This window comes from Myotis lucifugus, unplaced genomic scaffold, assembly GCF_000147115.1.
Source record: "Myotis lucifugus unplaced genomic scaffold, Myoluc2.0 scaffold_311, whole genome shotgun sequence".
NCBI classification, from domain to species: domain Eukaryota; kingdom Metazoa; phylum Chordata; class Mammalia; order Chiroptera; family Vespertilionidae; genus Myotis; species Myotis lucifugus.
Window position 1 is genome coordinate 672,363 of NW_005871359.1, and position 27,263 is coordinate 699,625.

A 27,263-nucleotide genomic window follows, 5' to 3' on the forward strand; every position below is an offset into this window, starting at 1 on the left:
TCCGAAGCCTGACTCCTGCCTGTGCCATGCTCAGGTGGAAGCCCCTGCAGGCCCATATGTTCATCCACCTGCTGTGAGCTTTGCTCTCCCCCCCAACCTGAAGGGCCAGGGGTAGCTGGTAGAGGAATCAGACACAGGCTGACAGCACATAGGAACAGCACGGAGCTTTGAAGACACCCACAGGTTGGCTTCTTGGTCAGGGGGAGGTCTAGCTGCACCTTGGTCTATCTCTGGCAGCTGGAACCCCAACCCTGGGAGTCAGCAAGGCCTTGCGGGGATGGGGGAGGAAGGGGGGTGCGGGGTGGGCAGTCATGGGCTTCTAAGATAGGGCTCCCAAGTCACGACATCCTCTCAAAGGTAGGTTTCTATTCCTAGCACTCCCCTCTCCCCAAGAGAGCCTGCCTGCTCCCCAGTGTACTGGGTCCTGATCACCACCTGCCCTCGTCTCAGCACCTTCTGGGCTTTCCCAGTTACTGACCAGGCTCCCACCCTGGCAGGCAGCGGACATGCCCTGAGGCAGGGTGTTCATGATCTGGTTCCATGCAGGCACCACATCTACCATGTACCCCAAGGCCTGATTTATAAATACATCAATGGAGACCATGGAAGATCGGGTTCCTCTACATTTATTGCAACTGCTAAGTGATTAACATTCACAACTTCTTAGATTAAAAACAAAAACAAAACTTCCATTTTGTGACATCACAAACGTCTTCTAGGTTTTACCAAGGACCAAAAACACTAAAATTCTCTATTTGATTTCCAGTGATGGAAACAAGCCAGAGACAGTAAGCACCCAAAGTGGCGAGTTAGCACTTTCCGGATGCCTGTTGTCCTCACGGGAGAGACCCTGGAACTAGAATGACAGAAAAGACGCTGTGACTTTGACAAGGCCACACACCCGCACACACACTCACAAGTTCCCTGCAGAGCATCCTTTGCTGAGAGAGCAAGATTGCACAGAGGGCCAGCACGCACTGGTCCCCGGCCAGCAGCTGGCAGAGGACACTCCACCACGCTCCACCGTGGCACCTGCAACGCCTCAATGTTGACTCCACAGGAGAAACGTCACTTAAGTGCTCAGAAGACTTTGCAGGCTCAAGAAGTAGGTGTTTCCTTTAATATTTGCCAAAGGTTCACAAACAGTGTGAACTCAAAGTGGGATGTCCCCAGGAGGAGGAGTGGCAGGAGGTCGTGGGGACAAGGCTCACATCCTGGGAATTCCTAAAGCATTTCACTTGTGAATAAAAGTGGAGAAAGCCAAGAATGAACACACTAGGACAGAGCGAATATGACATTCAGAGCTATGCTCAGAGAGGAAGAGAAATGTGCTGGGGGATGAACGTCTCTCAGGCCAACAGGTACTGTGTGACCAACAGGTACCATGGGTGACCAAGGCCTGTTCTCAGAGTTCCATCTTGTGGCCCAACCCACAGCCAACATGGAAGGCTGATGAAAGGACAGGAAAGAGAGGAGTAGAAGATGAACTTCCACAGGTGTGCTCCCAAAACACACCACCCTTGCAGCCTGGTTCACCTCTGCTGAAGGACCGCCAGCACTGCCACGGCCATAAAGATGTGCTGGATGCCAAAGCAATAGAAGTGATCAGAAGCAGGCAGAGATCTGGGGGCTATACCTGACATGTAGAGAGAGGGCACCAGGCAGGTGAGATGCCATGGTGAGTGGCAGGACAGACATAGATAAGACAGAATTAGAGAAGCAGGACTATAATTGGGAGGTCTGTGCTCTGAGAATGCAAGGATTTCTTGGCAGCCAACACAAGGTAACTCACTGCTGTGTTCCTCAAGCATGTACTATCAGAACAACCACGTTATCTAGATTTTAGCACATATGTAAAGCTTCAACACTGCTGTTTTAGGAAGAAGGGTTGAGATTACCACAGCCTGAGAATTTAACATGTAGTTGCAAAGCACAGGGAGAAGCTGGAAGGGGTGGCAATCATATACCTCGAAAGAGCAAACAGCTGTGGAGCCCACCCCAAGAGGATCCTCCCTGTTCTGTAAAAGGGCCCTAACAAAACAATTATTTCCACTGCCACACGTGCAAAAAATGAAGAGTCTGGAAGAGTTTATTCCCACCGCTTTGTAGGCAACTTCAAATGTGGTTTAAAAAGAAAACACAAACTGTAGCTTTCTTTGTGGATTCTAAAGAGAATTAAAAATTTGGGGAAAGTTTCATCAGGGAGGTGCCTACTCCCCACTGAATCCAGCTGTATTATACCGTTGCTAAATTTTGTTAAGTCTCTTGGGATGCATTTAAGAGATGAGACTCCATAAATAACACATTCATGGAATCAAGTATCTCCACTTGTTCAGAGCGTCAGCGCTCCACCGACAGGCTGTGGTGCCGGAGTACAGATTAGATCCCGTTTAAATTCTGGAAACAATAAGAATACACAATTGGTAATCATTTCAGCATCAAGTTTGCTAACAGAACACTTCTGGAGAGCAACGTGCCAGGGCAGCACCACCTTCTGTGGGAACCAGGAAAGACTCGGAGAGGACTTGCTGCCCAAAGCAGTTGGAAGAAGAGGAAAGGCAAAAGCAGATGGGAAGTGGTGCATTCTTTTTTCTTTAAGAAAAAGAAAAGCCAGCAGAATCTCTGCACCAGAAACTGCAGAGACATTTGTTTTTCATGTACACACCGAACTGACTTGGGCTCTGGCTCCAGGGTGGATCCGGGGCAGAGGTGGCGTTTTTAGAATAATTGTTGCTTCAAGGCTTATCTTTCTCACCAATGGTTTTCATCTATTTAAGGAGAGAACAATTTTGTTCAAAACTGAGTTGGATATTATGGGTGGGGAGGGAAACTAAAAAGAGAGGAGAAAGATGAGAATATTCATAGGACCAAGGCCCTGCAGAAGGAAAAGGATTTGAAGACCCTCAGAGAGGGAAACGGTCCTCTGCGGCCAGCTTCCAGGTCACCCTTACACTGTGGCAGCCTGGGCGTCCTGAACTGAGGCCCTGCAAGCAGGCCACGTGCAGCTGTGCTTTGCCAGTGTGGCACTCACTCCTTCAGCCAAACCTGGAAGGTGAGAGGGGGGACAACATCCGCATCCAAAGACTCCTTTCGTTTCCCTCAAAGATTTTTTTTTTGGTATTTTGAGGTCTGGTTTGGAGTGTGGGGAACACCAACTTTTGTGGAGGAACCGTCGCTGCATATCAAAATGCCAGCTTAGGCAGGACGCCCAACGTTCCAGCTCACGCACATACCTATTTGTTGGCCCGTTTGTGTCTGTACATCTGCATCATCCTCTGACGGAAGACGTCAAACGTGTCTTCCTTGTGCTCCTGCCCTTCGGCGCCCAACCCCTCCCCTTCGGAGGCCGTACCCCTAAGGAGCAAAACGGAGAGTTAGCCACACCTGCACCCAGACCTGGCCACCAAGAGACTGGAAATGGCTGTGCTATCAGAATGGACAGAAGTATGTGGCGGCAAAGGAGAGGGAAAGTGCAGACGGGATCCCCACAGGAAGAGGGCACTCACCTGGCAGGCGTTCAGGAGCTTGGATTAAGGCAGAAAGCCCGTCCTCCCACAGGTGCTAATCTTAGTTATCAATGAAATAAATGCCTGCTGGATGTTAATGGACTTAACCAATTAATAGGGTTGGCCCCTGGCAGGGCTGCATATGGGTTTCCAGAAAAGGAACTGTGCTTCTTGGTGTAACTACCTAGAATCACCACTCAGTTTTTATGACAATGTGGCCAAAATGCCAGGGGCCAAGAAGCCATTTAAAAAGTCTGCACAAGCACAGCAAGGAGCAGGGTGAACAATTGCCTATGGAAATGTCTGCTTCTCATCTCATCTGAAGACTCCCTTCGCTAAAAACAAAAAATAAAACAACCTCCCCACCCACACACACACCAAAAAACTGCCAACTTTAAACCATGTTCACCATGAGGGGAACCAAGAATTCGGCTGCAGGTGAAGGACTTAGGACCAGAATTCCAAAGGAAGCCTCTTCTAGGCACAGGCACAACACCTCACCTCCCTCCCCCGCCCCAAGTGCCTGATGCGTACATGCCAACGGGCTCCCTGATGCCCTTCCCACAGGAGCCCAGGCCGTGGCCTTCCTTCCAGCCCATCTTCTGCAGCATCTGGAAGCCCAGGTTCTTGTCGGTCAGCTTTTGCTGGGTGAAGTCAAAGTCCTTGGGTTTCTAAGGAAAGAGTAGAGTGCAACATGTGGGTGCAGCAAAGTGCCCAGAGCGAGGGTCTCCATGGTCCAGCACTGACACCCTGACTCCCCAGACACTCACCATCAAGCCATGGTCACCTTCCCAGTTCTCAACCTAGAAGGGACAGAACGACCTAGACAGTCACTAAGAGTTCAGTGACAGGAAGGGAAGTACACTCTGAGGTATGAAGCGGAGTGTGTGTGTGTGTGTGTGTAAGCGTGTGCATGAGATACTGACTGAATCTGACTGAATCTGGGGGAGCCGGGAGGTGAGGCGGTCTTGACAGGATGATGGACTGAAGTCCATCTGCAGGGCATTGAAGGAGGGATGCAAAGGAGGGAGGAGCTTGATGTTGGCTGGGGCAGGAAGAAGGGACAAACAGCAGTGCAGGAGGAATAGTGCAGGCTGAAGGCCAGGGGAACGATGGCCAGGAGCTGCTAGCCCTGGGGGCGCCAGCTACCATTAGGAAATGACCTAAGAACAGAGGAGATGGAACCTGCCACTGACATGACAAGGGGTGCCTGTCATGCCCTCCCAGGCCCAGAAAAGAACAGCTGGGGTGAATGGATGGTCAGGGCACATACCTGAGTTGCAGGTTCAATCCCTGGTCGGGGCACGTACGGAAGGCAACTGATCAATGTTTCTCTCTCACATTGATGCTTCTCTCTCTCTCTCTCTCTCTCTCTCTCTCTCTCTCTCTCTCTTCTTCTAGTTAAAGCATATCGGGTGAGGATTAATAAAAATAAAACACAAAAAAACACATTACAGTCCACTAAATCTGAACCTCTTGAGGACCGAGACATTACTTGTTCATCTCTCCATTCCATTGCACATATCAAGCCTCAACTACCTGTTAAATGGACTACCCTTCTGTGCTTTGGCCAAAGCTAAATAGATTGTTTTAAAAAGCTGCTGAAGAGAAAAGGCATTTGTTGTGCTTTGTACATTTACACCTAGTCTGAAGCATAAGTACAGCTTAATCACAAGCCTCAGTGTCCTTTGAGACTATGACAAATTCACACGAGGACTCATAGTCACACTCACCTTCTTTTTGGACACAGGACGACCCCGAGGCCTGTCATAGGCGATACGAACTGGTTCGTGAACTGGAAGACAAAAGAAATATATATATATATACTAGAGGCCCGATGCATGAAATTCATGCACCTCACAGCCCGGGCTTCATCTGGAAGGTCATCCAGATGGTTGTCCGGAAGGCTGTCTGGATGGTCATTCTGCTGTTCAGTCTAATTAGCATATTAGCTCTTTATTTTATATATATATGCAACTGGCCATAGCTATGATGTGCACTGACCACCAGGGGGCAGATGCTCAACACAGGAGCTGCCGAGCTGCGGTCACTTGGCAGTGGCGGTTCTTGGGTGACACCCGGAACCAGAGAGAAGGGAGCCTGATTCTGGGGTGCTTCACCTCAGAACTGCCCTCTTGCAACCCAGGACCCCTCCAGGGATGTTGGAGAGCCAGTTTTGGCCCAATCCCCACAGGCCAGGCCAAGGGACCCCGCCAGTGCACGATCAGGGCTGGGGAGAGGCTGCGGAAGGGCTCTAGGGTGTGTGTGGCCCATCTCGCCCAGTCCCGATCGGCTGGACCCCAGCAGCAAGCTAACCTACCAGTCGGAGTGTCTGTCCCCTGGTGGTCAGTGCATGTCATAGCAACTTGTTGAACAGTTGGACACTTAGCGTATTAGGCTTTTATTATATAGGATATGTGCTTTCCCCATATTTCTGAGAGAAAATGAGGGTTCTGCAATTTTGGCTAATAGCCTTTCTGCTGACAGAAGGTGGCTACGACATGCACAAGGCCAGTTGCTTGGCTTGGCTCCTCTCAGGAACTGTGTAACTGTGGAGCACAGAGGTTGAACACAGGGGCTCAACTGAGGGCTCCTTGCTGTGGAGAACCTCCTTAAAAATAAGATGCCCATGTTTATGATGAAGGACCAAACATGTGGATCATGTTCCATGACTACAGGACTACGCTTTGCTTCACAAATGAACTATGTGCAATGCTATGTATGCCCTCCAGCATCATTGTGATTATCCTACTGAAAAGAATTAAAGTCCACACAGAACTTTCCTGCAAAAACAATTGTGCTTCTTATACAAAGCTCCAAATCATATTATTATTGTTATTATTATTTGGTGATGAAGGGGAGATCAGCAGGCCTTGTTTTGTCTCATCAAACACTCAATTCAAGAACTGAGAGATTCTGAAATAGAAAGGACTCCACTTTCCCCCAGGAAGGACATACGTAAGCATTCTGATATGCTACCACCACCTCAGTAAGAGTTCAGCAGAACAGCTAGCAACCCATTGCAATGCCAGAATTAACAAACACAAACCACGGGACTGTTCTGTTAGTGGGAACCTATATTAACACTGCTGGGGGTAAATGTCTCAGTAACACAGAACAACACAGGTGACAAATGACGGGGCACTGTTTACCACCACCGCCACCTTACACGCAAGCATCGCAGCATGAGTCCCACACTTGAAGCAGAGCCCAGGCTTGGCTGTGTGAACACTTGGATGGATAGGGCCATGAGGAGCAGCCTGGGCCATGACCAGCACATCAAAAGGCCACAAATAATAAAATTCCACTTACTGGGCCTAGACAAGGCAAGGCCAGAAAACAGTCAGTGGTTGCTGGGGGCTGGGTAGGAGAGGGGACTGTAGACACTTTCTGGGGACAGGCTCCAGCTCAACTATACTGGTGGGTTCATGCCTATACACATTTACCAAAACTCCTCAAACTGTCCACTTAAAAGAGATGCATTTTATTGCTGGCAAATTGTACCTCAAGAAACTTAACACAGGAGAGCAGGAGATGACCTCCACAGAGCACATGGCTCCTGCTAATGGATGCAAGAGACCAGCCCCGTCCCATGTCCTCCCACCTCACGGTCACAAAGCAAGTGTCACTACCCCAGGCCTTCCTTGGCTCAGAAGGCTGGGTACCCCTCCTTCCCCCAAGGCCATGGGCAAGAAACGGCTGAGATGACCCAGGCCAGTTCTCCCATAGCCAGGGCCAACCTGCTGGAATCTGAGCGACATGTGGGATGCTAGAAGCCAAAGACTACTCGGCAGTCTCTTTAGAGCGCTATCATTAGACCAGCTGGAAAAGTGAGTTTCACACAAACATCGGCAGTGGTATACAAAACTACTAGGACTGCTTTAGGGTAAAAAACACAAAACCAAAGAACCCCATGTTGAGGAGGATTTGGGAGGTAATGTCCAGGTACGCGGGTGGAATCAGAGGTGGAAAGGTAAGAGGGGTCAGCTGGTTAACAGGCAGGCAATGTCTCTACCTGTTCCACAACCAAGTACCACTAACTCCTCTCAAGTGCCAAGCAGAAGACTATGCAGGGCTCTGCGCCGACGCTGGCACTCACCTTTGGGCTCTTGGATGAGACACAGCCTCTTGGGAGCCGGAATCATGCCAACCTTCAGTGACTTGCTGCTGACCCTCTTCCGGGGAAAGCAGGCCTGTGATAGGGCAGACGTGCCAGTGGGGCCATCCTCGGCTGCCTCGCTTGGAAGGCCATCAGTCGGGGGGCTGCCCTCAGAGCCCTCGGAAGTGGCAGCCCCTCCTGGAGCCCTAGAGGGTCCTCCAGGAGCGAGGGCCTCCTCCTCCTCCTCCTCCTCCTCATCTTCCTCCTCCTCTTCCTCTTCCTCCTCCTCCTCCTCCTCCTCCTCAGGCATCACCTCTAGGCTCTCCAGCTCAACCTCCTGGTGAGGAGGCTCATTCGCAAGCTCTCCTTCCCCTTCCACGGACTCTAGGGCGCCCTCACTGGCATGGAGGCTCAGCGAAGGTGATGTAAAACAAATCGATGGACACAGTTCAAATACCTTCTTTCGATAGAATTTGAAAGCTGAGCTATTTTGGTCTTGTAGAAACCTGGGAAAAAGATGATACACATTGGTTAACCAGACAGTTCTCTGAACATTCTTATTTGCTGAAACTGTCTGAATGGACCTGATGAAGCTGGGGGTGGGACCAGGGAGTGAATACCTGACCTCTTTCTACCCGCTATGGCTGATGGTGCAGCTTTGCAGTGAGATAGAAAGTTTGAGGAGCCAGAATGTGAGGCCTAATTGCTTTTCAGGGGAGGGCGGTGGAGGAACAAGGCATGCAGCGATGACCAGGGAATGTGCTGGAGCGAGCTCTGACTCCCAGCCTGGATATCCAACCTGGCCTCACTCATCCCGTTCCAGTGACGCCACTAGCCCGCTGGACCTTTGAGTGCTCTCTGTGACTCTAGGGTCCCTCTCACATTTCCAGGTACAAGATGGAGGAAGCGTGTCACCCACAGAACCGCCTGTCTTGTGTTCAGCAGAGAAACTGTTTAAACATGGTGGCGATAAAGCCTCTCTGAGCCTTCGAGTTCGAGGACCACCTAGACCTGTAGTCACAGCTGGGGGAGGGGGTTGGCTGGTGTGAAAAACCAAAACATGCATGAAGATACAAAACACACTTGGACCAAAGAAAAGACAGCCCTTGTTCTTGGACAGGACAACTCGACCTCATGAAGATGTCAATTCTTCCCTAGTTAACATATTAATGTTGAAAAGTATCTCAATAAAAGCATCATTTGTTTCTGGATCTGGACAAGATGATTCTAAAGTCCACACAGAAAAATAAATATGCAAAGACTTCTGGAAGAACTCTGAACTAGATCCACCAGATATTACAAGGTGTGTGATGCCTCCACAGTTAAAACAGCATGGTACTGTGATTAAGAGGTACAGATTGGTAGCTGCAAATTAGTCACAGGAACGTAAAGTACAGCATAGCACATCTCATCAATAATATTGTAATAAATATGAATGGTGCTAGGTGGGTGCCAGAATTATTGGGGGATCATTTTGTGAAATTATATAAATGTCTAACCACTATGCTGTATACCTGAAACTAATAAAATAATATTGAATGTCAACTGTAATTAAAACAAAAAAAGCAGGTACTGGTCCATGAATAGATCGACAAACAGACCAAAAGAAGAGCTAGAAACACAGCATCTGACGAAGGGGCCTCTCAAACCTCTCCAAAAAAGAGTGTTTCAACAAGTGGTGTTGGGACAACTGGGAAGCTTTTAAGAAAAACATTTAAACTGGATCCATGCTGCAACCCCTGCTCCCAAATAACCCCACACAGATCGGGATATAAATGTAGGAACCAAGCCGTACAAGTTAGGTCAGAAAGTACATGCCTGCCTATAACCTGAGTGTGGGGAGGTTCTTTCTATGACTCAGAACTAGGGGTAATAAAAGGAAAAAAAAATTGAGGAATCTGAATACACTTCTGAAGAACTACCCATAGGCAGAGTGAAAGATAAACATCAAAACAAGAAGGAAATATATACAATTACATCACAGATAAGAGCTCTTAAAAAACCAAGAAAGAAGAAGCCCAAAAAATCCAACAGAGGAAAGGGCAAAGATTAAGAACTTCTACCCTCCAAAAGACATTGCTGGAGCCTGGCTGGTGTGGCTCAGTGGTTGAGCATCAACCTATGAACCAGGAGGTCACGGTTTGATTCCTGGTCAGGGCACATGCCTGGGTTGCGGGCTCAATTCCCAGTGGGAGGTGTGCAAGAGGCAGCTGATCAATGATTCTCTCTCATTATTGATGTTTCCATCTCTCTCCTTCCCTCTCTGAAATCAATTTTAAAAAAACACAACATAATGAACTCTCAAAATTCATTATTAAGAAAATAAACAACCCAATAAAAAAAATGGGCCAAAGACCTGAAGAGACACTTAAAGAGATATGGGAAGCACACGAGCACTAGAAGATGCTCAGCATCATCTGTCCTCAGAAATGAGAATCAGTGGGATACTCCCTCCCCCTCCCGTAATTGGGACATTAAAAAGACGGACACTAGCAAGTGCTAGCGAGGACAGGGAGGAACTGGAACTCTCACCCAAGCTGTTGAAAAGGCAAAATGATGGAGTCACTTGGAAAGGAAGTTTGGAAGTTTTCTCAAAAGTTAAATGTGGACCCACCATGGGAGCCAGCCTTTCCCCTCCTCGGTATTTATCTGAGAAATAAAAGCAGGTGTCCACAGAGGTCCTTATACATGAATGCTCACAGCAGCTTTATCTGTAATAATCCCAAAATGAAAACACCTCAAATACTGTCAAACAGGTGAATAGGTGAGTAACATACAGCGGTCCCACTTCTCTCAGCTTACCTATTATAATTTCTACTAGAGGCCCAGTGCACGAAATTCATGCATGGGTAGGGTCCCTAGGCCTGGCCGGCTATTCTGGCTACTAGCCGGGGCCTTCATGCCCCAGCTGCTGGGGCCTTCCTTCGTTCTGCACTGCCCCCTGGTGGTCATCACACGTCATAGTGATCGATCAAACTCCCGGTCTCCTGGTCAAACTCCCGAGGGGACACTTTGCTATTAGCCTTTTATATATATATAGACTTTACAACACTGCAAATGCTGTACTTACTTTAAAAGTTAAAAAAACAACAACAACTGCCCTGGCTGATGGTTCAGTTTGTTGGAATGTCATCCTGTACACTAAAAGGTTGTGGGTTTGATTCCAGGTCATGGCACATACCTAGGTTGTGGGTTCGAACACTGGTCAGGATGCATACAGGAGGCAATTAATGTTTTTCTCTCTCACTCTCTTTAAAAAAATCAATAAAAAGCATATTCTCCAGAAAGAATTAAAAAAAAATAATTTAGCTTGGCTGGTGTGGCTAAGTGGTCAAATGTCGACCTATTAATCAGGAGGTCACAGTTTGATTCCTGGTCAGGGCACATGCCCAGGTTGTAGGCTTGATCCCCAGTGGGAGGCATGCAAGAGGTAGCCGATCAATGATTCTCTCTCATCATTGATGTTTCTATCTCTCTCTCTCTTCCATCCTCTCTTAAGTCAATAGAATATATTTTAAAAATTTAAATTAAAAAAAGGAAAAAAAAAGGCTCTAAAACTGAATATCCACAGAAACAAGTGAATCTGACTGTCAAATTGATGACATAGTCACACATACAAAATGAATCAACTCGAGCAAACTACTGAGCACCTCAGGGATAGAAATCTTTCAAGGAAAAAAAAACACAAAGGCATTTTGGCCTTGCCCAGTGTAGTAAGTTTCAAACTATTTTATGAGCATTGGGGGACAGAATGCATTACCCCACCAGATGTTGCTGTAGGATCCAGGACTCTGTGTGGGTAAGGAGAGGACAGCATGTTCCGAGAAACATTGCTCAAAAAAGGCTGCATAGAGGGTGAGGAATAACCCCAAGACCAGTTGGTACCAAGTGCCCAGGATGATGCAGTTTTCTTGCAAACTTTAATTTTAATGGGGGAGGGGGCGCGAGGAAAGGACTAATGAAAGCCCTGGCTGCTGTGACTCAGTGGTTAGAGTGTTGGCCTGTGCACTGAAGGGTCATGGGTTCGAATCCTGGTCAAGGGCACATATCTGGGTTGCAGGTTCAATCCCTGGCCCTGGTTGGGGTGTGTATGGAAGGCAACCAATCGATGTCTCTCTCTAACTGATGTTCCTCTCTCTCTCCCCACCTCCTTCCTTCCCACTCTCTCTAAAAAACAATGAAAAAAATATCCTCACACGAGAATTAACAAAACAAAACAAAACAAGGGCTGATGAAACACTCCCAGCTTCCCTGTACTGAGCTGTCCCCCTCACTGGCCTTGCCAGGGCAAGATCCTACATGCCACAGGCAGCCCCGCTCTGAAGCCTACAGGTGACAGTTCCTGAGGTCATCATGGCTGTAAAAGGCAGATCCAGGCAGAGTATATGCAAAGCCATCAGTGCTCCAGGCAACTGGTCTGGGTCTCCCAAGAAGCAGAAGGTACCCTCAGTGCAGTGTCCAGTCAAGGTCCAAAACAAGCTAGAAGAGTATGCTCAGTCACCTCTGGGTCCAAGAAATGCACTAGTTAATGTGAAGTTTTAAAATGCATTCTTTATTAGACTAAGGCACAACTCTGTAGCACATTGGAGCAGGGCAGAGCCCGGCAGACTGTAGGATACAATGTACACAGCAGGAAGCCTACCTGCTCCCTATATACTCCCCACTAGCTCTGAGGGGAGCCCAAAGGGTCATGGCTCAGTAATAGGAACCCTGAAGGAGAGAATCTGTATCCCAGAGGCAGAGCTACCCCCGACTGTGTGTGCTGAGTCTGAGAAAAGGGGAGGATAATGGTGCACCTCCAAGCCCGAGGCTGCCAGGCTGTCACCGCATGGAAGTGCTTGTTGCCCACACTTAGACCAGGGACCACTATCACTCCACGAGCAGCAAATTCTCATCAGCCCACAGCAGCCAGTATGCCCAGGGGGCAGTGCCCTCCTCCTCCTCAGGCCCTTGGGTGAGGATGCACCCTCCCTCATTCCACCATTGTTCTGACTCTGCTCAGGTCCTGGGGACACGGCCCCTCTGCCCAGGGAGCTGTCTTGCTTGCTGAAAAACTCCTATTTGGCCTTCGAATCCAGCTTAAATGTCCCTGTGGGGAGCTTTTCCCATCCCTCAATATCCCAGAACAGATGCTCCTCCCTCCCAGCCCGGAGCTCAGCAGAAGTCATAATTTACCCTGCGTGACCCCTGAGGCGTTTGTCAGGCTACCTTTTGGGCTCTCAGGAGATTTGTGGGGTGAATACACTCAAACCAGAAGGGTATGGTGGGTACATACCATAGGTCAGGGTTGTCGGTGCTGTTTTCTATGCTGAATTGTTCAATCTCTGGTCCCACCTGAGCAACAAATTTGGCCAGTTTCTCTGCAGTCTCCATAGTCTTCAGGTCAACTATAAAACAAAGTAACTGTCACGCGTAAGAGCTGCCACTTCCCGTGTAGACATCATGGGGCTGTGGAGACTAATTACCAAGACAGTCCCTCATGTCCCCTCCTGCATGTTTGCCTTTTGCCCTGTGACTCTGCAGCTCTGTCCAGCAGAGGGGGACTCTCCTCTCCCTTGAACTGGGACTGGTCCCAAGACTCCTGCTAGCCAACAGGTATGGCAGAAGCCCTGGGGCTCGGGTGCCTCGAGCACCTCCACTGCCTCTCCCAGAGGCCTGACACCAACCTCAGGTGAACCAACCCCAGCAGGCCGCTGGGGGATGACAGGCACATCCCAGTCACCCCGATCACCTCACCAGCATCAGACAACAAACACATGTGAAGGCCCGGTTAGGCTTATGGTAGCTCCTGTGTGAAGCCACAGTTTGGAGCTGCTTGTTCTGTAGCAGCACTTGGGTAGATCCCCCCACCCCCAAAACCCGCCTACGTTCCCATCTGAGTGAGAAGTATTGGTCAGGGGCAGGCCTGTTGCAGAAGCAGAAGGTAACAGCTAGAAGACACAGAAGGGGTACGTTGGTAACTTCAGAAGAAACTGCAGGTCAGCTAATGCTGAGGAGGGAACATAGAGTCCCAGGGAGAAGAGGCAGAATAAGAACAGCGCAGCCCTATGGAACGTAAACGGGGCAAGAACAGAGAGAAATGGATCAAGGAGTTCAAAGCCCCAGGCACAGGCACACAGCATAACCTGATGGTCAGCAGTAGGGAAGCAGTCACTGGGCAGTAACCCTCAGGACAGGAAAGAGTGCAACAGAGCTCTCAGGCTGCCCTCTTGAGGAAGCAAAAGGCGAGAAAGCACCATCTCATACACCCACCCTCGCCAGGTCACCATTGCTACTGCCCACTGCCCACTGCCCAGACCACTGAGGCCATCCCAACTCTGCAGAGCCCCCTAGAGACTGGCTATTCAGGACTGGGGCTCAGAGGGAGACACGAGTGAGCACCCACCGTCAGCAGACAAGCAGGGAGAGGAGCTCTGAGGGGCTTCGGATACGTCCACTCCTGCTGGCTTGGGGGATGGGCCTGCAGCTTCTGAGCTCGGGTCCTGAGGAGAGGGCCCGGCTGAGTCTGGTGGGCAGTCCTTGGCAGCATCCTTTCCATCTGGCTGGGGCGGCTTTCCCTGCAAGGAGCCTGGAGCTTGCCGGATGTGGTGTTTCAGCCTGGTGCCCGAGGAGAGGAGGGTCTGGGTCCCGGTGGTTGCTCTCCTCACCTTCCAACCCTGGAGTCCTGGAGCTCGGAGCAGCCCCCGCCGTCGCCCTGGGAGGAGCCTCTTCTTGAGGCTCTGGACTGCCCGGGCGTACAGCATGGCCCGGACTGCACACTCTGCAGCCATTGGCTTCTGACCCGCTCCTGGTGAGGTCTGGCTTATCCGCTGTGCTTCTGCCAGTTTCAGCTTGTAATAGTTATACTCCAGACTACTGTCATCAGACAAAAACCTGTATAACGAAACAGGCACAGCAGGACATGGCTAAAACACCAGCACGCTCACATCATTGCTGCAAATACACTTCTGCAACTCTTTTCTACATGATGGCTTCTCTACTGTCGAAGGTTCCAGTCGGCTCCACCAAGGATCCAGAGCTGGTCCCAGGTTACTCATTTTGCCCAATGACTGCAGGGAAACCAGGAGCTTTGAGCGGTGGTAGAATCCTCCTCCATCTCTGTCAGCAGCAGCCATGAAGGACCTCATAGCTCCTGGAGGCTCAGCTACACAAACCAGTTACCCTGGAGCCATGGAAGCATTTTGCTGCCAGCACACGACAGGCATTGCTCCTGGACTCCATTTTCGGAAGGTGACACTCTTGAAATGGTGGGCGCTCAGTGACCTTTTAACTATATCATTTACTCTAATAAAAAAGTACTGTATTTATGATGAACATTTTAATTTTAAAAAGTTCTATTCATGTGAAGAGGCAATAAGGCAAAAGGAAGACAGTTTAACAAATAGTAGCAATAAATCACCAATAGCTGCTGTGACATATCCCTCATCTTACACACATTCTTTGCACGTATATCGCAGCTCATCCTTAAGCCAGCACAGCAGGGATGCAGACTTCCAAGACTGAATGAGAGAGGGCCACAGGGCAGGTCTGCAGCAGGGCTGGTGCTTGAACCCTGGTGAACCTGATTCACCCTAATGTTCTTCCCAGTGGTCAACACCACTGCTCAAAATAAACACCTTACCCTTCGCTCTGGACACCTTCAGAGCGACATAAATGTTGCTGTGTGCTCTACAGCAGGGATTCGGAGGGCTGATATTTAAAGACCTACCAGTAAGCAGGGTCCTCCTTGAGAAGAGCTCTCTCTTTAGGAGACAGGCTGCCTCCAACGACACGTGTGACCAGCTGGTTGATGATGTCCACCACCTTGTGATCTGCTCGCTGGGGGACAGCTAGAACACACAAAAGGGCTTTTCTGAGAAACACTGGACCACATGGTGACTGGGGATACCAGGACAGAGTCAGGGGCTTAGGATGGAGCGTAAGCAGGCACTAGCAACTGAAATTCTCACTCACGAGAGACCAGCTTTGAAAAGAGGAAAGCAGAGTGTTATTCTAGAAACCAATATATACAATAACCTCCCAAAAGCTGTAACAGCGTAACCACCAGGGCAGAAACAGTTACAGGCTTACAATAACACTACAGAGTAACGCATGTATATGTTCTACAGAAGGAAATGGTATGCAGCACTCCATACCACTCTCCTGTATCATTTAACCTGGATGTTCACAATATTAAGGAAAAATATAAAGAGATAAAATGTATTTCGGTATAAAATATATAAAACATTTGTTTAAATTATGATTCCCAATAGTAAGGAGGGAAGAAAAGACACATAAATATGGAGACATAGAAAAAGAAAATATACCAGGAAGTTAACAGATGTTATCTATGGGTGGTAGATTTATCAGGATTTCATTTTCTTTGTGCTTTATCTACAAAATATAAACATACATGTGTTCTGTAACCAGAAAACATACATATATAAATTTACAAAGAAAAATTTCCCAATTAAAAAAGTCAATGGCCCCAAAGTAGGTGTTCACAGAAATATTTGCTGATGTATGAAAACATCTTTAAAGTGTGAATTTCTTCCAATATGACTATAATTTACGATGTCACCAGTAACACAGGAGAACATGTGTCCTCAAATAAGATTGTGTAGTTTTCTGATGTTTGCTAGTTTTAATAGGACAGAATGGACTACTTGTTCACTCATTCAATAAAAGCCACCCCTGAACTGGAGGTTTTCGTTTGTTTTGTGGAGTGACTGCATTGTTCTTGCCTATGTCTGAGTTATAACTTTGAGTTTATTTTAAACATCGGTGGGAGCTCCTACACAGAATAAATCAATCTTGCAACTGCTATGTTTTTGCAAGAATTTCCCTTTTGAAATTGTTTTCCTTTCTTTTTGTTATTGGCTCTCATTTTATAGAACTGCTAATTGTACACGATTTTACAGAAAATTAAGAGTTCTAAATCAGCAGCTTTCAGAAACAAATGCCAATAAGTTGGTCACTGCAACCATCTCTAGAGAAAATGACCATAGCAAGGGCCAGAAAGTGGGTCCCAGCAATCCTTCTCCTGAGACTATATCCTTTTAAAGGAGGATTTAAAAATAAAAATTAAAAATAGTAATAATCAACAAATTAACCAAAGATGTCATCCCAGTGTTTCTAACATACTGTAATGAAAACAGCGGTGGGGCAGTGCTGGTGCGTCCACCAGCTGTCCAGATAGCCAAGGCCGATTACAAAGGGACCGAGCTCTGCTAAGCCTCAGAAGCCTGTAGTAAAAGGCAACATGAGTCCAACATCAAGGGAAAGGTGAGATAATTTATGTTAATATCACGATGCAGTGAGAGCTGTAAGAACACAGGAAGGGCTTTTGACAATCTTGTCAAAGAGTTGGTGGTAGTATTTTCAATACAGCAGGACTATACCGGCAGACCCACCTGCCTACCAGCACCACGAGGGAACAGTGGTGAGCGACTTTAGGTTACGGGTGACTTTTTCCTCCAGTATTATTGTTACACTGACTTTCTGTTCCATCACTTGGGGGCTGTACAGAGGAAGGGGGCCTGCTTCGGCCCTGAGCCTGCTTCTGGGAGTAGGTGTAGCCAAGCACCTGTGGTGGGACCTACCAGTGCTAGTGCAGTAGGTGCTCCACAAGTCTGTAGAGGAATGAAGAGATACAGGAACAAATGGGTTGGGGCAATGGAAGTGGAAAACCAAGTCAGGAGGAAAGAGGACATGACCACTACCGATGTGCATGAGCCCTCGGAGGTTTAGGCTTAGAGCAGTCATCCTGAGAGCTAAGGAGTAGGGACAAGGAACACCAAGCAGCGAGTCATGTCTATTACCTCCTTATTGGCCTGCCCCCTCCCCTGTAAACTAGCTGTTAACTGCAGACCATCAGGTGTACCTAAGCGATCTGTCAACCTTAGCCAGTCTAGAAAAGTGAGTGGGTGACTGTCACCTGGATCAACCAGGGTGTCCATCCCTCAATGCAGCTCAAATACAGCCTCCCTTTGGCTTCCCTAACTCCCCAGGCTGGGACCTCTCCTACATCCCCTTTAATCCCAGCATTGGAGGGGCTGATTTTGGTGATTTCTGTCCCTCAGGAGTCTGGGGTCTTCTCAGAGACAGCGCCTAGCATTTCCTTCTCCTTCTAGGAATACCTGAGGGCGGGGCGTTGTTTGAACTGAGCTTCTTAACCTTGGCTGCAGGATAGTAGAAACCTCCAGAACACGCAGGCAAAATTGTTAAAAATATATGTTGGTGGTGCTTTTTGTTAAACTTCACCTGAGGATATATTCTAAAAAATATTTTTATTGATTTCAGAGAGGAAGGGAGAGGGAGAGATAGAAACATCAATGATGAAAGAAAATCATTGATCGGCTGCCTCCTGCAAACTCTCTCCTGGGGATTGTTCCCGAAACCCAGGCACGTGCCATGACTGGGAATTGAACCGTGACCTCCTGCTTCATAGGTCGACATTCAACCACTGAGCCACGCTGGCTGGTCTGAGGATATTTTTTCCATTGCTTTTCTTTTCTTTCTTTTCTTTTTCTTTTTGTTAATCCTCACCAGAGGATAATTTTCCATTAATTTTTTTTTTAAAGGGAGAGTGGAAGAGAGAGGGAAAGACAGAAAGAAACATCAATGTGAGAGAAACACATCAATTAGTTGCCTCCTGCAAGAGCCCTGACCAGGGCACGGGCTGGGGAGGAGCCTACAACCCAAGCATGTGCCCTTGACTGGAACTGAACCCAGGACCCTTTGGTCAGCAGGCCGATGCTCTATCCACTGAACCAAACTGGCTAGGGCTCCATTGCTTTTCAGAGAACGTGAAAAGGAGGAAATGTGTCTTGGGGGGAGAGAAACATTGATGTGAGAGATACATTGACTGGTTGCCTTCCGCACTTGCCGACTAGGAGTGGGGAGCAAACCCAAAAAAACCCAGATACCTGTCCTTGACCAGGAATCGAACCTGTGACCCTTTGTTGCACAGGCTGACACTATAACCACTGAGCACACTGGCAAGGGCTGTATGTGCATTTTTCATGGTAAGGGTTGTGGCTTTTTATCAGATTCCCAAAGGAGTGTCTAAAGCAGGGGTGGGCAAACTTTTTGACTCGATGGCCACAATGGGTTCTTAAACTGGACCGGAGCGCCGGAACAAAAGCATGGATGGAGTGTTTGTCTGAACTAATATAAATTCAAAGTAAACATCATTACATAAAAGGGTACGGTCTTTTTTTTTTTTAGTTTTATTCATTTCAAACGGGCCGGATCCGGCCCGCGGGCCGTAGTTTGCCCACGGCTGGTCTAAAGACTCTTGTGTAAGTTGAAGATTCCTCATACATGCTCATGGAATGAATGCAGACAGACATGTATACTAGCCAATGCAAGTTTTCTGCTAAAATTCTGATTTGTTTTCAGTTGGCTAAAGAACTTCTTGTAAATCTCAAAGAGTATAAGAGGTATTACCAAAAAAAACCCAAAAAACAAAAAACACCCCACCATGAGCCATGCCTGGTGTGGCTCAGTGGTTGGAGCACTGGCCTGAGCACCAAAGGGTTGCAGGTTTGATTTCCAGTCAAGGGCACATGCCTGGCAAGTTCATCCCCAGTGGTGTGTGCAGAAGGTAATCAATTGATGTGTCTCTCTCTCTCTCCCCCTCTTCCGCTCTCTAAAAATGAATGGAAAAAATATCCTCAGGTGAGGATTACAAGAAAACCAAAACCCCCCAACAAAACCCATACAAAAAACACACACACAAAAACAACAACACCACCCATGAAAAAGAAACAAATCACAACAAATAGAAACATTTGCTGCTTTCCTTACCATCACTTAAACCACTCAGAGCTCTGGCCTGAATTTCAGGTTTGGTAGGAGGAACCATTTTCTCATCTTGAGTTGGCGTAGGTTCGGCTTTCTTGACCTGGAGTGGACACCCACTGCTGACCAGCCAGGCCTTCAGATGGTCTATGTACTCTCTCCCAAACAGAGTGGAGTCTTCAAAGTTGGGAAATGCGGCAGGAGAGGGAGCTATATCTTGGAGGCCGACAGCTTCTAAGATTTTCTCTTGCCGGAAAGAAGAGGCCAAGGAGAACGTCTGTCCCAAAAGGGCTAAAGACTTCCGGCAGAGAGAATTGGTGGTCTCTAGGGCAACGGCCAAGTCCAGGGGGTTACTAAGGGTCTTCATTTTGACACTCAGCTCGTAGGCATTGCAGGCCATGAGCAGGGGCGTGACACTCTTTAGAAGCCGGTCTTGAAGCCTCATTATGTACTTGTCAAAGGGCTTTATGATTTCGAAAAAGCAATTTTTGGTCTTCACAGCACCTTTGTCTAAAAGCATGTTTAAAAACTCATTATCAACTCTGGGTGTTTTCAAAGCAGAGTGCTTTAAAAATTTGATAGTAAAAAAGCAAAAATCTCTGTGCTCTGGTTTTAAGGAGCATTTAAATGAGGCAAGCATTTTAGCACAGGTTTCAGTTTCAAGTTCAAAGAGAGTCTGGAAAAGCTGGGAAAATTTAACATCATCTTTTATGGTGTGAAATCCTGCCCATTTGATTATTTCTATCCCAAATCTTGAAAAAACATCAGACTTATCTATGAGGTCGAAACTCATCTTTCTTCTTGGGAGACGAATGTCCTTTAGATTGAGCCCCAGAGGGATCTTCTGAGGGGGGAACTGGATGTCTTCTGTCCCTGGGTTTGCACCTAGGGTCACATCAGAACTTGGGGTGGTTTTCTGGATTTGGTTAGTGCCCTGAGTTTTGGGAGTGATACGGTTTATAGTGGGTACTTTTTTTGTGCTCACGTTCCTCAGTGTGACAAGTTTCCCAACCCCCCCTTTAGGTGCAAGCAGGCCCTGAGACTCCCCCTTTCCTAGGAGGGCACCCTCCTGATCAACGATGTTCAGACCTCGGCCTCTGCCCTGGACTTGGCCACTGGCCCTGAGCACAGAGTCTGCCTCCCCTGGACGGTCCACGTCATAATCCCGACTCTCTTTCTCCAAACACTCTTTCTCGATCAGCCTGGAGGACCCGAAGTCTCCCAGTAGTGCAGAAGGACCAAAATTATACTCCTGTGACCAAGACGATTCTTGAGAAACTGGGTGGCCAAGGTCTTGTTCCCAAGAGCCACGGAGTGTAAATTTCCAGTCTGGAGAACGGAAATGGCCCAATTTCCGGTGGCCAAAGACCTGATCTCGGGAATCAGGGTGGGGAAATTCCAGATCCCGGCCACATTCTTTGCGAAAGTAGTTGTCTTCATTTACAGAAGGGTTGTTTGACCTGAAGGAAGGTCCTGGAAATACATCACCTCTCAGGCCTTCTCTCCCAGCATCTCGAGAATGAGCCACAGATCCGCCCAGAGTGTATCTGCTGTCACTGTGAATGTCATCATACATATCTGCTCTGACTCTTGGCAGTGTCCTTATAAGATCTGAAATAAACAATCCAAAGGAAACACAAAGGTACTTTAGACCAGAAGGTACAAATGGACAGTCCATAGACTACCAACCAGCTGGAGTGCTTTATCTGCCTGAGTGCATTTTAAAAATTCCTATTTGCCATTATTTAAAATGTGTGTGGTTTTCCTTAAACCTGGAATTACTACTTTTTCTTCAAAAAGAGACCTACAAGCACTGGGCCTGCATCTATCCTGATGATACTGCATCAAGGCTGGTATCTTGATTAAGTGCCCCTTAATCACTCAGTTCTCCTGCCCTTGCTCAGCAGGCATCTGGTTTACAAGCACTTTTTTATACTCAGGGAAGGGTGTCTGGCCCTCAAATAACCTGCATTTTTTAAAAATATATTTTTATTGATTTCGGAGAGGAAGGAAGAGGGAGAGAGAAATAGAAACATCAATGATGAGAGAGAATCATTGATTGGTTGCCTCCTGCACACCCCCTACTGGGGATGGAGCCTGCAACCCAGCCATGTGCCCTTGACTGGAATCGAACCTGGGACCCTTCAGTTTGCAGGCCGACACTCTATCCACTGAGCCAAACCAGCTAGGACAGTGATGGCGAACCTTTTGAGCTCAGCGTGTCAGCATTTTGAAAAATCCTAACTTAACTCTGGTGCCGTGTCACATATAGAAATTTTTTGATATTTGCAACCATAGTAACACAAAGACTTATATTTTTGATATTTATTTTATATATTTAAATGTTATTTAACAAAAAAAAAATCAACCAAAAAAATGAGTTTGCGTGTCACCTCTGACACGCGTGTGATAGGTTCGCCATCACTGCAATAGACCAAAAGGGAAGAAAGTGAATGTCGATGTTCCAGCAAGGAGTCCACTGGGATGATCTAGGTATTAATGACTACTGATGATGTGGTGAGGGAGGTAGCATTAGAGGTAGAGTGGTGGCTGGTTTCTGTACAACAGGATTTTCTGATACCTTGTAAACCAAGTCATTGAAAAAGTGCAGAGTAGAACAGGGACAGAGAAAGTCCAACTGATGAACCACGCAGCTCTGTGACAAAGAGATGGTTCCAGAACCATCTAGCAACCTGCTTGGCTACTAGTTCACCCCTCCCCAAACTTTCTTTTTTTTAATTTATTTTTAAAATATATTTTTATTGATTTCAGAATGGGAGAGGGAGAGAGAGGGAGAGAGAGAGAGAGAGAGAGAGAGAGAGAGAGAGAGAGAGAGGGAAACATCCATGATGAGAGAGAATCATGGATTGGCTGCCTCCTGCACATCCCCTACTGGGGATCAAGTCTGCAACCCGGGCATGTGCCCTTGACAGGGAATTGAACCCAGGACCCTTCAGTCCACAGGCTCACGCTCTGAGCCAAACCAGCTAGGGCTCCCCAAATTTTCTTGAGGTAACAATATATGTATTGGTGTTTGAGTCTCTAGATAAAGATACCAAGATTTATGTCTCTGTATACAGTGTATAGAGACATAAATCTGACGAAATCAGCTGATAGCTGTTTCAAAAATGAAATGTATTTTAATAAACACTGCCCTTATAATTATACAAAGTGTGTGTATATATTTTGAGGGGGCACCCTATATACATATACATGTATATATAAGTACATATAGGTATATGTCTCTGTGTGTATATATAAACACATAAATATTCTGGATTACATATTGCTAAAAGAATTGAAGGATGCACAGACTACTGCAAATATAGTTACTTCTGAGGGTTAAGAAAGCAGCTAAAAAGACTTTTACATGATACTCTTAACCATTTCTCAAGTCTTCCAATCTTTTATAACAGCTATGTTTCTGTGCACTGCTCATAATTTTTGAAAACTCCATCAATTGGTTTTTCCAGGTCCAAAGTATGTAACAACAGTTATCCCTCCTGCAAGCACTTAAGACTCACTCAACCAATGCTAACCCTCCTCCATGCCAAGGCTGGCTCAGGGGCTGGTGCAGCAGCAAACAGCACAGGCCCAGCCCATAACAGAGGAGTGAGCACACAGTGTATTTGGGGCTGGGAACGGCAACCAAATCAACCTCAAGTCCTGCTGGGGCTTCCTGAGGAAGGCATGCCGGAGGGAATCAACCAGCCAGAGCTGGGATGAGGAGGTATTCAAAGCACAGAGAGGTGGCACAGTATCACTGAAACACAAAGCCCAAGGCAAAGAGTAAGGGTTGGGAACCTTGTGCGTGGTAGTGAGGGACCTCCATGGCATCCTGTAATCGTGTGGGCACCGTTTTTGATTCTGCTGGCATGGTGTTTCAAAATTTCCCAAGGGGAAACATTTTCAGGCAGGGCCTATGCTCAGCAGCTCCACAGCCCCTTGCACCACCCTTCAGTCTTGCACACATCACTGTTACCTCCCTGCTCCTGCACTTATCTGAGGATCTAACCCCAAAGTGGGAAGCCCCGAGTCCAAGCAGGGCCTTGGCCCAGCAAGGGTGGCATGAATAGATCTGTAGTCAGGACAGATTTGAGAGGACTGAAGCCAGAAGCTGAGAGACCGTTCAGTAGGAGATGAGAGACCGTTCAGTAGGAGATTATTGAAGTAATCCAAGCCAGAACTGGTGGTGGGGATGGAGCCAGAAGATTGATTCAACAACCTTTCTTTAGGTGAGGGAGGCTTTCTGGGGAGAAGCTCCTGGTAATGATAATACCTTTTTCTACATAGTGATTTAACATGCAGATCCAGAGAAAACTTCATTTCCCCTTAACAAATAGGAATATAGGGATTGAAATCCTCCTGCTCTGACCCTAAATGCCTCATTACCCGCCCCCCTCGGTTCCCAATCAAGCACTTTAATTTACCTTGAGCTTTAAATTGCAGAGCTTCACCTACGGCTTCACCACTGGGGTCCATGTGATATCTGTTAGCTTTTTCTTGTAGCACAGCATCAAAAGTCTCCTGTGCAATTCGCCTTGTAGCCATGTTTCTCTGACCTGTAGTAGAGGAAAAAAGACACTAAGAATGACAACGAATGCTCAGAGAGCCGGCTCTCTAGTTCACCTAATCTTCAAAGTAAGGAGGCAGTAACCCATAATCCAGCAAGGTACTTCAGAAAAAGGTTGGATTATTTCTAGGGGCCTCTGCTCTCAGGAAGCTCACAGGCGGGTGTTGACTGAAAAGGAGCAAGACAAGCATGGTGATCTTGGACAAGTGATTTTGTTTCTGTAAGACCATTTCCTCAGAATCCTTGGAAAGCTCTATGAGAAAAGTCCTCATCTCCTGGGGTTGCTGGAGGACTGCGAGAAGCAACACGCATAACTGAAGGTAACAGTGCAGGGGAGTGGGAGCATAACCCTCTCACATGTCAGTTAGGAAAGATGTGGCTGTTCCCGTTTTCCAAACAGAGCCAAGAGGCTCTAAGAGCCAACGACCCTCCAGGAATCCCTGACTAGTAACAATGAGCTGGTGACAGTTGTAGGGAAGGAACTCCCATGACCTCATTTACTTGCAACAACCCAATGAAGTGGGTCTTGTTATGAATGACATCAAACAGAAGAGGAAAGGGCAGCCTTGAGCTAAGTGACTCACCCAAGGTCAACCATCCAGGGCTGCAACCTGGCAGACAACACTAGTAGTGGGGACAAAGCCTGAAGACTAAATAGAAAAAGGCCAAGAAGCAACACGGAGGAATTCCGGGGTGGCCCGTCCTTAACCACCAAGACATCCCTTCCAACTTGAAACCTCCAACCCAAGACCCACGCCTGCGCCTGCCTTGCAAGTCTTCCTTGTAACCATCGCCTCCTTTTCCATCCTTTAGTCCTTTTTCCTAGGGCGCCCCTTGTTCTACTGGCGAAGGGAAGGGTCTTCGGGCCTGGCGGCCCGGGACCAAATCAAGCGACCTAACCTTTCTATACCTCCGATTCGACCATCTATGGAATAGGCAGCCAGTGATGGGGATTGCTGCAGGGACTGAACCCGTTAAAAATGGCAAAGGGCCGTAGACAGCGCCCTGCCTCCGTGATCGCCTCACGCGAAAGGCCGCTTCGGGCTCGGGTGGAATGAATGAGCGAGAAAACGAATGAACCCCTTCGGGTGCGGTCCGCCTGCTCCCGGCCTCCGAGGACGAAGAAAAGGGGGCCTCGGGCCCCAGAGGCCGCAGACCGCCCCACCAGGCCGACCCGTCCGGGACGCGGCCGTCGTGCAGCCCGAGGGCCGAGCCCGCGGCGCAATCGCGGGGACACGGGGCCCGCTTGGGGCCGAGCCCGAGCCCCCAGACCCCGGGGCCCACCCACCGACAACGCGCAGGGCCGGGCCTCACCCCGAGCCCACCGAGTGCGGAGTCGCCCCCGCCGATGTCTGAGATTCAGCCACCACCTTCGCCACCGCCCCCGCCGCCGCCGCCGCCGCCGCGCGAGGCGGGGACATGCAAATGAGCCAACGGTCCCTGCAGCGCCGCGCCGCGCAGGCGCAGGTCCACCCCGCGCCCTGGTGCGCAAGCGCAGGTGGCCACTGCCGCGCCCTCCGGTACCGGCGCGCTACCTGCTTCTTCAGGGCGGAGGCTCCGAAGGCGAAAAACTTCCTTGCAGGGGGCGCCGATGACGGAGAGCGGCCTGGAAAAAGCGGCAGAGACACCGCCGCCGCACACCTGTTTGCCTGTTTGGCTTTACTTGCGCTCGCAGTCACCTGGGCCCATCTGGGTGCGGGTCGCTTAGTGGGGAAGGCCGAGGCGAGGCGGCGCCAGTGAGCCTGCGCGCCGACGGCGGCCAGAAGGGGCCAGAGGCGGTGCCGCCGGTGACAGACGCGAGCCCCACCTTTCCCACGTGGCCGCGAAGACAGGGTGAGAAACTGCAGCCGCCGGGACCCCTCGCGCGCGGGGCGGGGAGTGGGCGCCGCAGGCTCGGGCTGGTGACGGTGGACAGTCCTTGAGCACTTGGGTTTGGGGAATGACTCTTACAGAAGCCGCCGGGGGACAAAACTGCCCCCTCCCCTGGCCTCCGCGGGCTCAGGCCTGTGTACGCAGTGCCTGCTGTGTACCCGGCTCCGTCCTAGACAGTGAGAAAAAGGTGAAGAATAAAACGGATTGGGCCCAGCTTTCATGGAGATTAAGTTTCATTGGGGAGGAGGCGAGACCGTACAAGCAAATAAATAAATGAACCGTGTCGCTCTTGATAGAGATAATATTCAAATAATAAAAGAGATGCGAAAGGAGACGGGGGCTGCTAACCAGAATGATTATGAAGGATGTCCCTTGGATAGCTGGGACGAATGAGAAAGAGGCAGGAAGGCACAGGTGAGGAGGTCTAGGTAGGAAAAGAGCTGGTAAAGACACTGGGTTTTGTTTTCAGAGGGTTGGGACACCACTGCAGGATTTTGATCAGGTAAGAAGGTGGTCTCTTTGTGGCGATGCTCAGAGTGTGGCTGGGAGGAAGCAGGCCAGGCCACCCATTGGGAAGGGTAGTGCCTGAATAAAGGTGGGTGTAAAGGGTGGAGGAACATGAGGCATCATTCAAAGCCTCTGATGTTTCCATGTACCATGCTCTTGAGCAGAGCTCTGGCTGTCAGGTGGGATCTTGCTGTTTCTCTTCCTTCCCCACAACACCTTGGACCCTCTCTTGGCCCTGGCTTTTCCCCAGGTGACTCTCAGATGACCATCCTCAGGCACCATCTTTCTCATTCGTTCTAGATTGAGACTTTTGTCCCCCACCCAGCCTGGTGCTGGACCTAGGAGATCCGGGAGGATCTCAGAGATGGTCCCAGAGCCAGACATTGATCTCCCAGCTCAGGGCTGGGCAGAGGGAGGTTCGTGGGGTTAGCTGGGGTGGGGGGTGCAGAGCAAGGTCAGAGGGCACAGGCTCTATCTGAGTAGCTTGGAAAGGCTCTCAGCGGGAGGTGGCCTGGAAGGGCTGGTGGAGATGACGGAGGGGCAAGTTCCTAAAGGGTACCCCAGCCAAGAGGGTTCTTAGCTTCGCACAAGAAATAATTCAGGATACGAGCCAGACAAGAGGTTAGAGTGGAAGCAATTTTATTGTGCAGAGAGGACAAGCAAGAAGAGCTACTCCACAGGCAGGGTGGTGGACTCTCCTTAGAAGGAAGAGAGACCCCCACCTGTCTCCAGAGGTTGAGCTTACTAGTATATGTTTGTAGTTTCTATGGAAAATTACTGGTATGAGGAAATAAAGAGTGGAAAAATGGAATTAACTTTAACCTTTACAAGGTATATTTTGTGGTTTGTTTTTCTTTTATGGTATGGCTAAATGATAAGGTATGGGTGAGTAGAGTAGATATTAATCAGTCTTTGCAGGAAT

General features: G+C 48.6%; 2 protein-coding genes across 8 annotated transcripts in view; one reads left to right on the plus strand and one right to left on the minus strand.

The window, feature by feature from the left end:
- Positions 1-610: 610 nt before the first annotated feature.
- Positions 611-25,344, minus strand: SUGP2 (SURP and G-patch domain containing 2). 7 transcript variants are annotated; one of them, XR_002832060.1, is made up of 13 exons: positions 25,277-25,339; positions 23,820-23,951; positions 19,396-21,000; positions 15,314-15,434; positions 13,991-14,478; positions 12,881-12,992; positions 7,606-8,111; positions 5,240-5,301; positions 4,277-4,309; positions 4,041-4,177; positions 3,234-3,354; positions 2,666-2,768; positions 611-2,397 (listed from the first exon to the last, which is right to left on the minus strand). XR_002832060.1 is itself a non-coding variant. In XM_023763987.1 (12 exons), exons 2-11 carry the CDS (start codon positions 23,938-23,940, stop codon positions 3,234-3,236), a joined length of 3,306 nt encoding a protein of 1,101 aa, XP_023619755.1. In that variant the 5' UTR covers positions 23,941-23,951; positions 25,277-25,339; the 3' UTR covers positions 611-2,768. The 7 variants fall into 7 exon arrangements, 4 of the variants coding, with proteins under 4 accessions (XP_023619755.1, XP_023619754.1, XP_023619753.1 ...); XR_002832061.1 differs by adding an exon at positions 2,952-3,045 and having other exon boundaries at positions 611-2,768; XR_002832059.1 differs by having other exon boundaries at positions 2,952-3,354.
- Positions 25,345-25,445: 101 nt separating this feature from the next.
- ARMC6 (armadillo repeat containing 6) overlaps positions 25,446-27,263 on the plus strand; it is an 18,919-nt gene continuing 17,101 nt past the window's right edge. The window contains exon 1 of the mRNA XM_023763997.1: positions 25,446-25,795. The gene's annotated coding sequence lies outside the window, so the exon portion shown is untranslated. The remainder of the gene's footprint in view (positions 25,796-27,263) is intronic.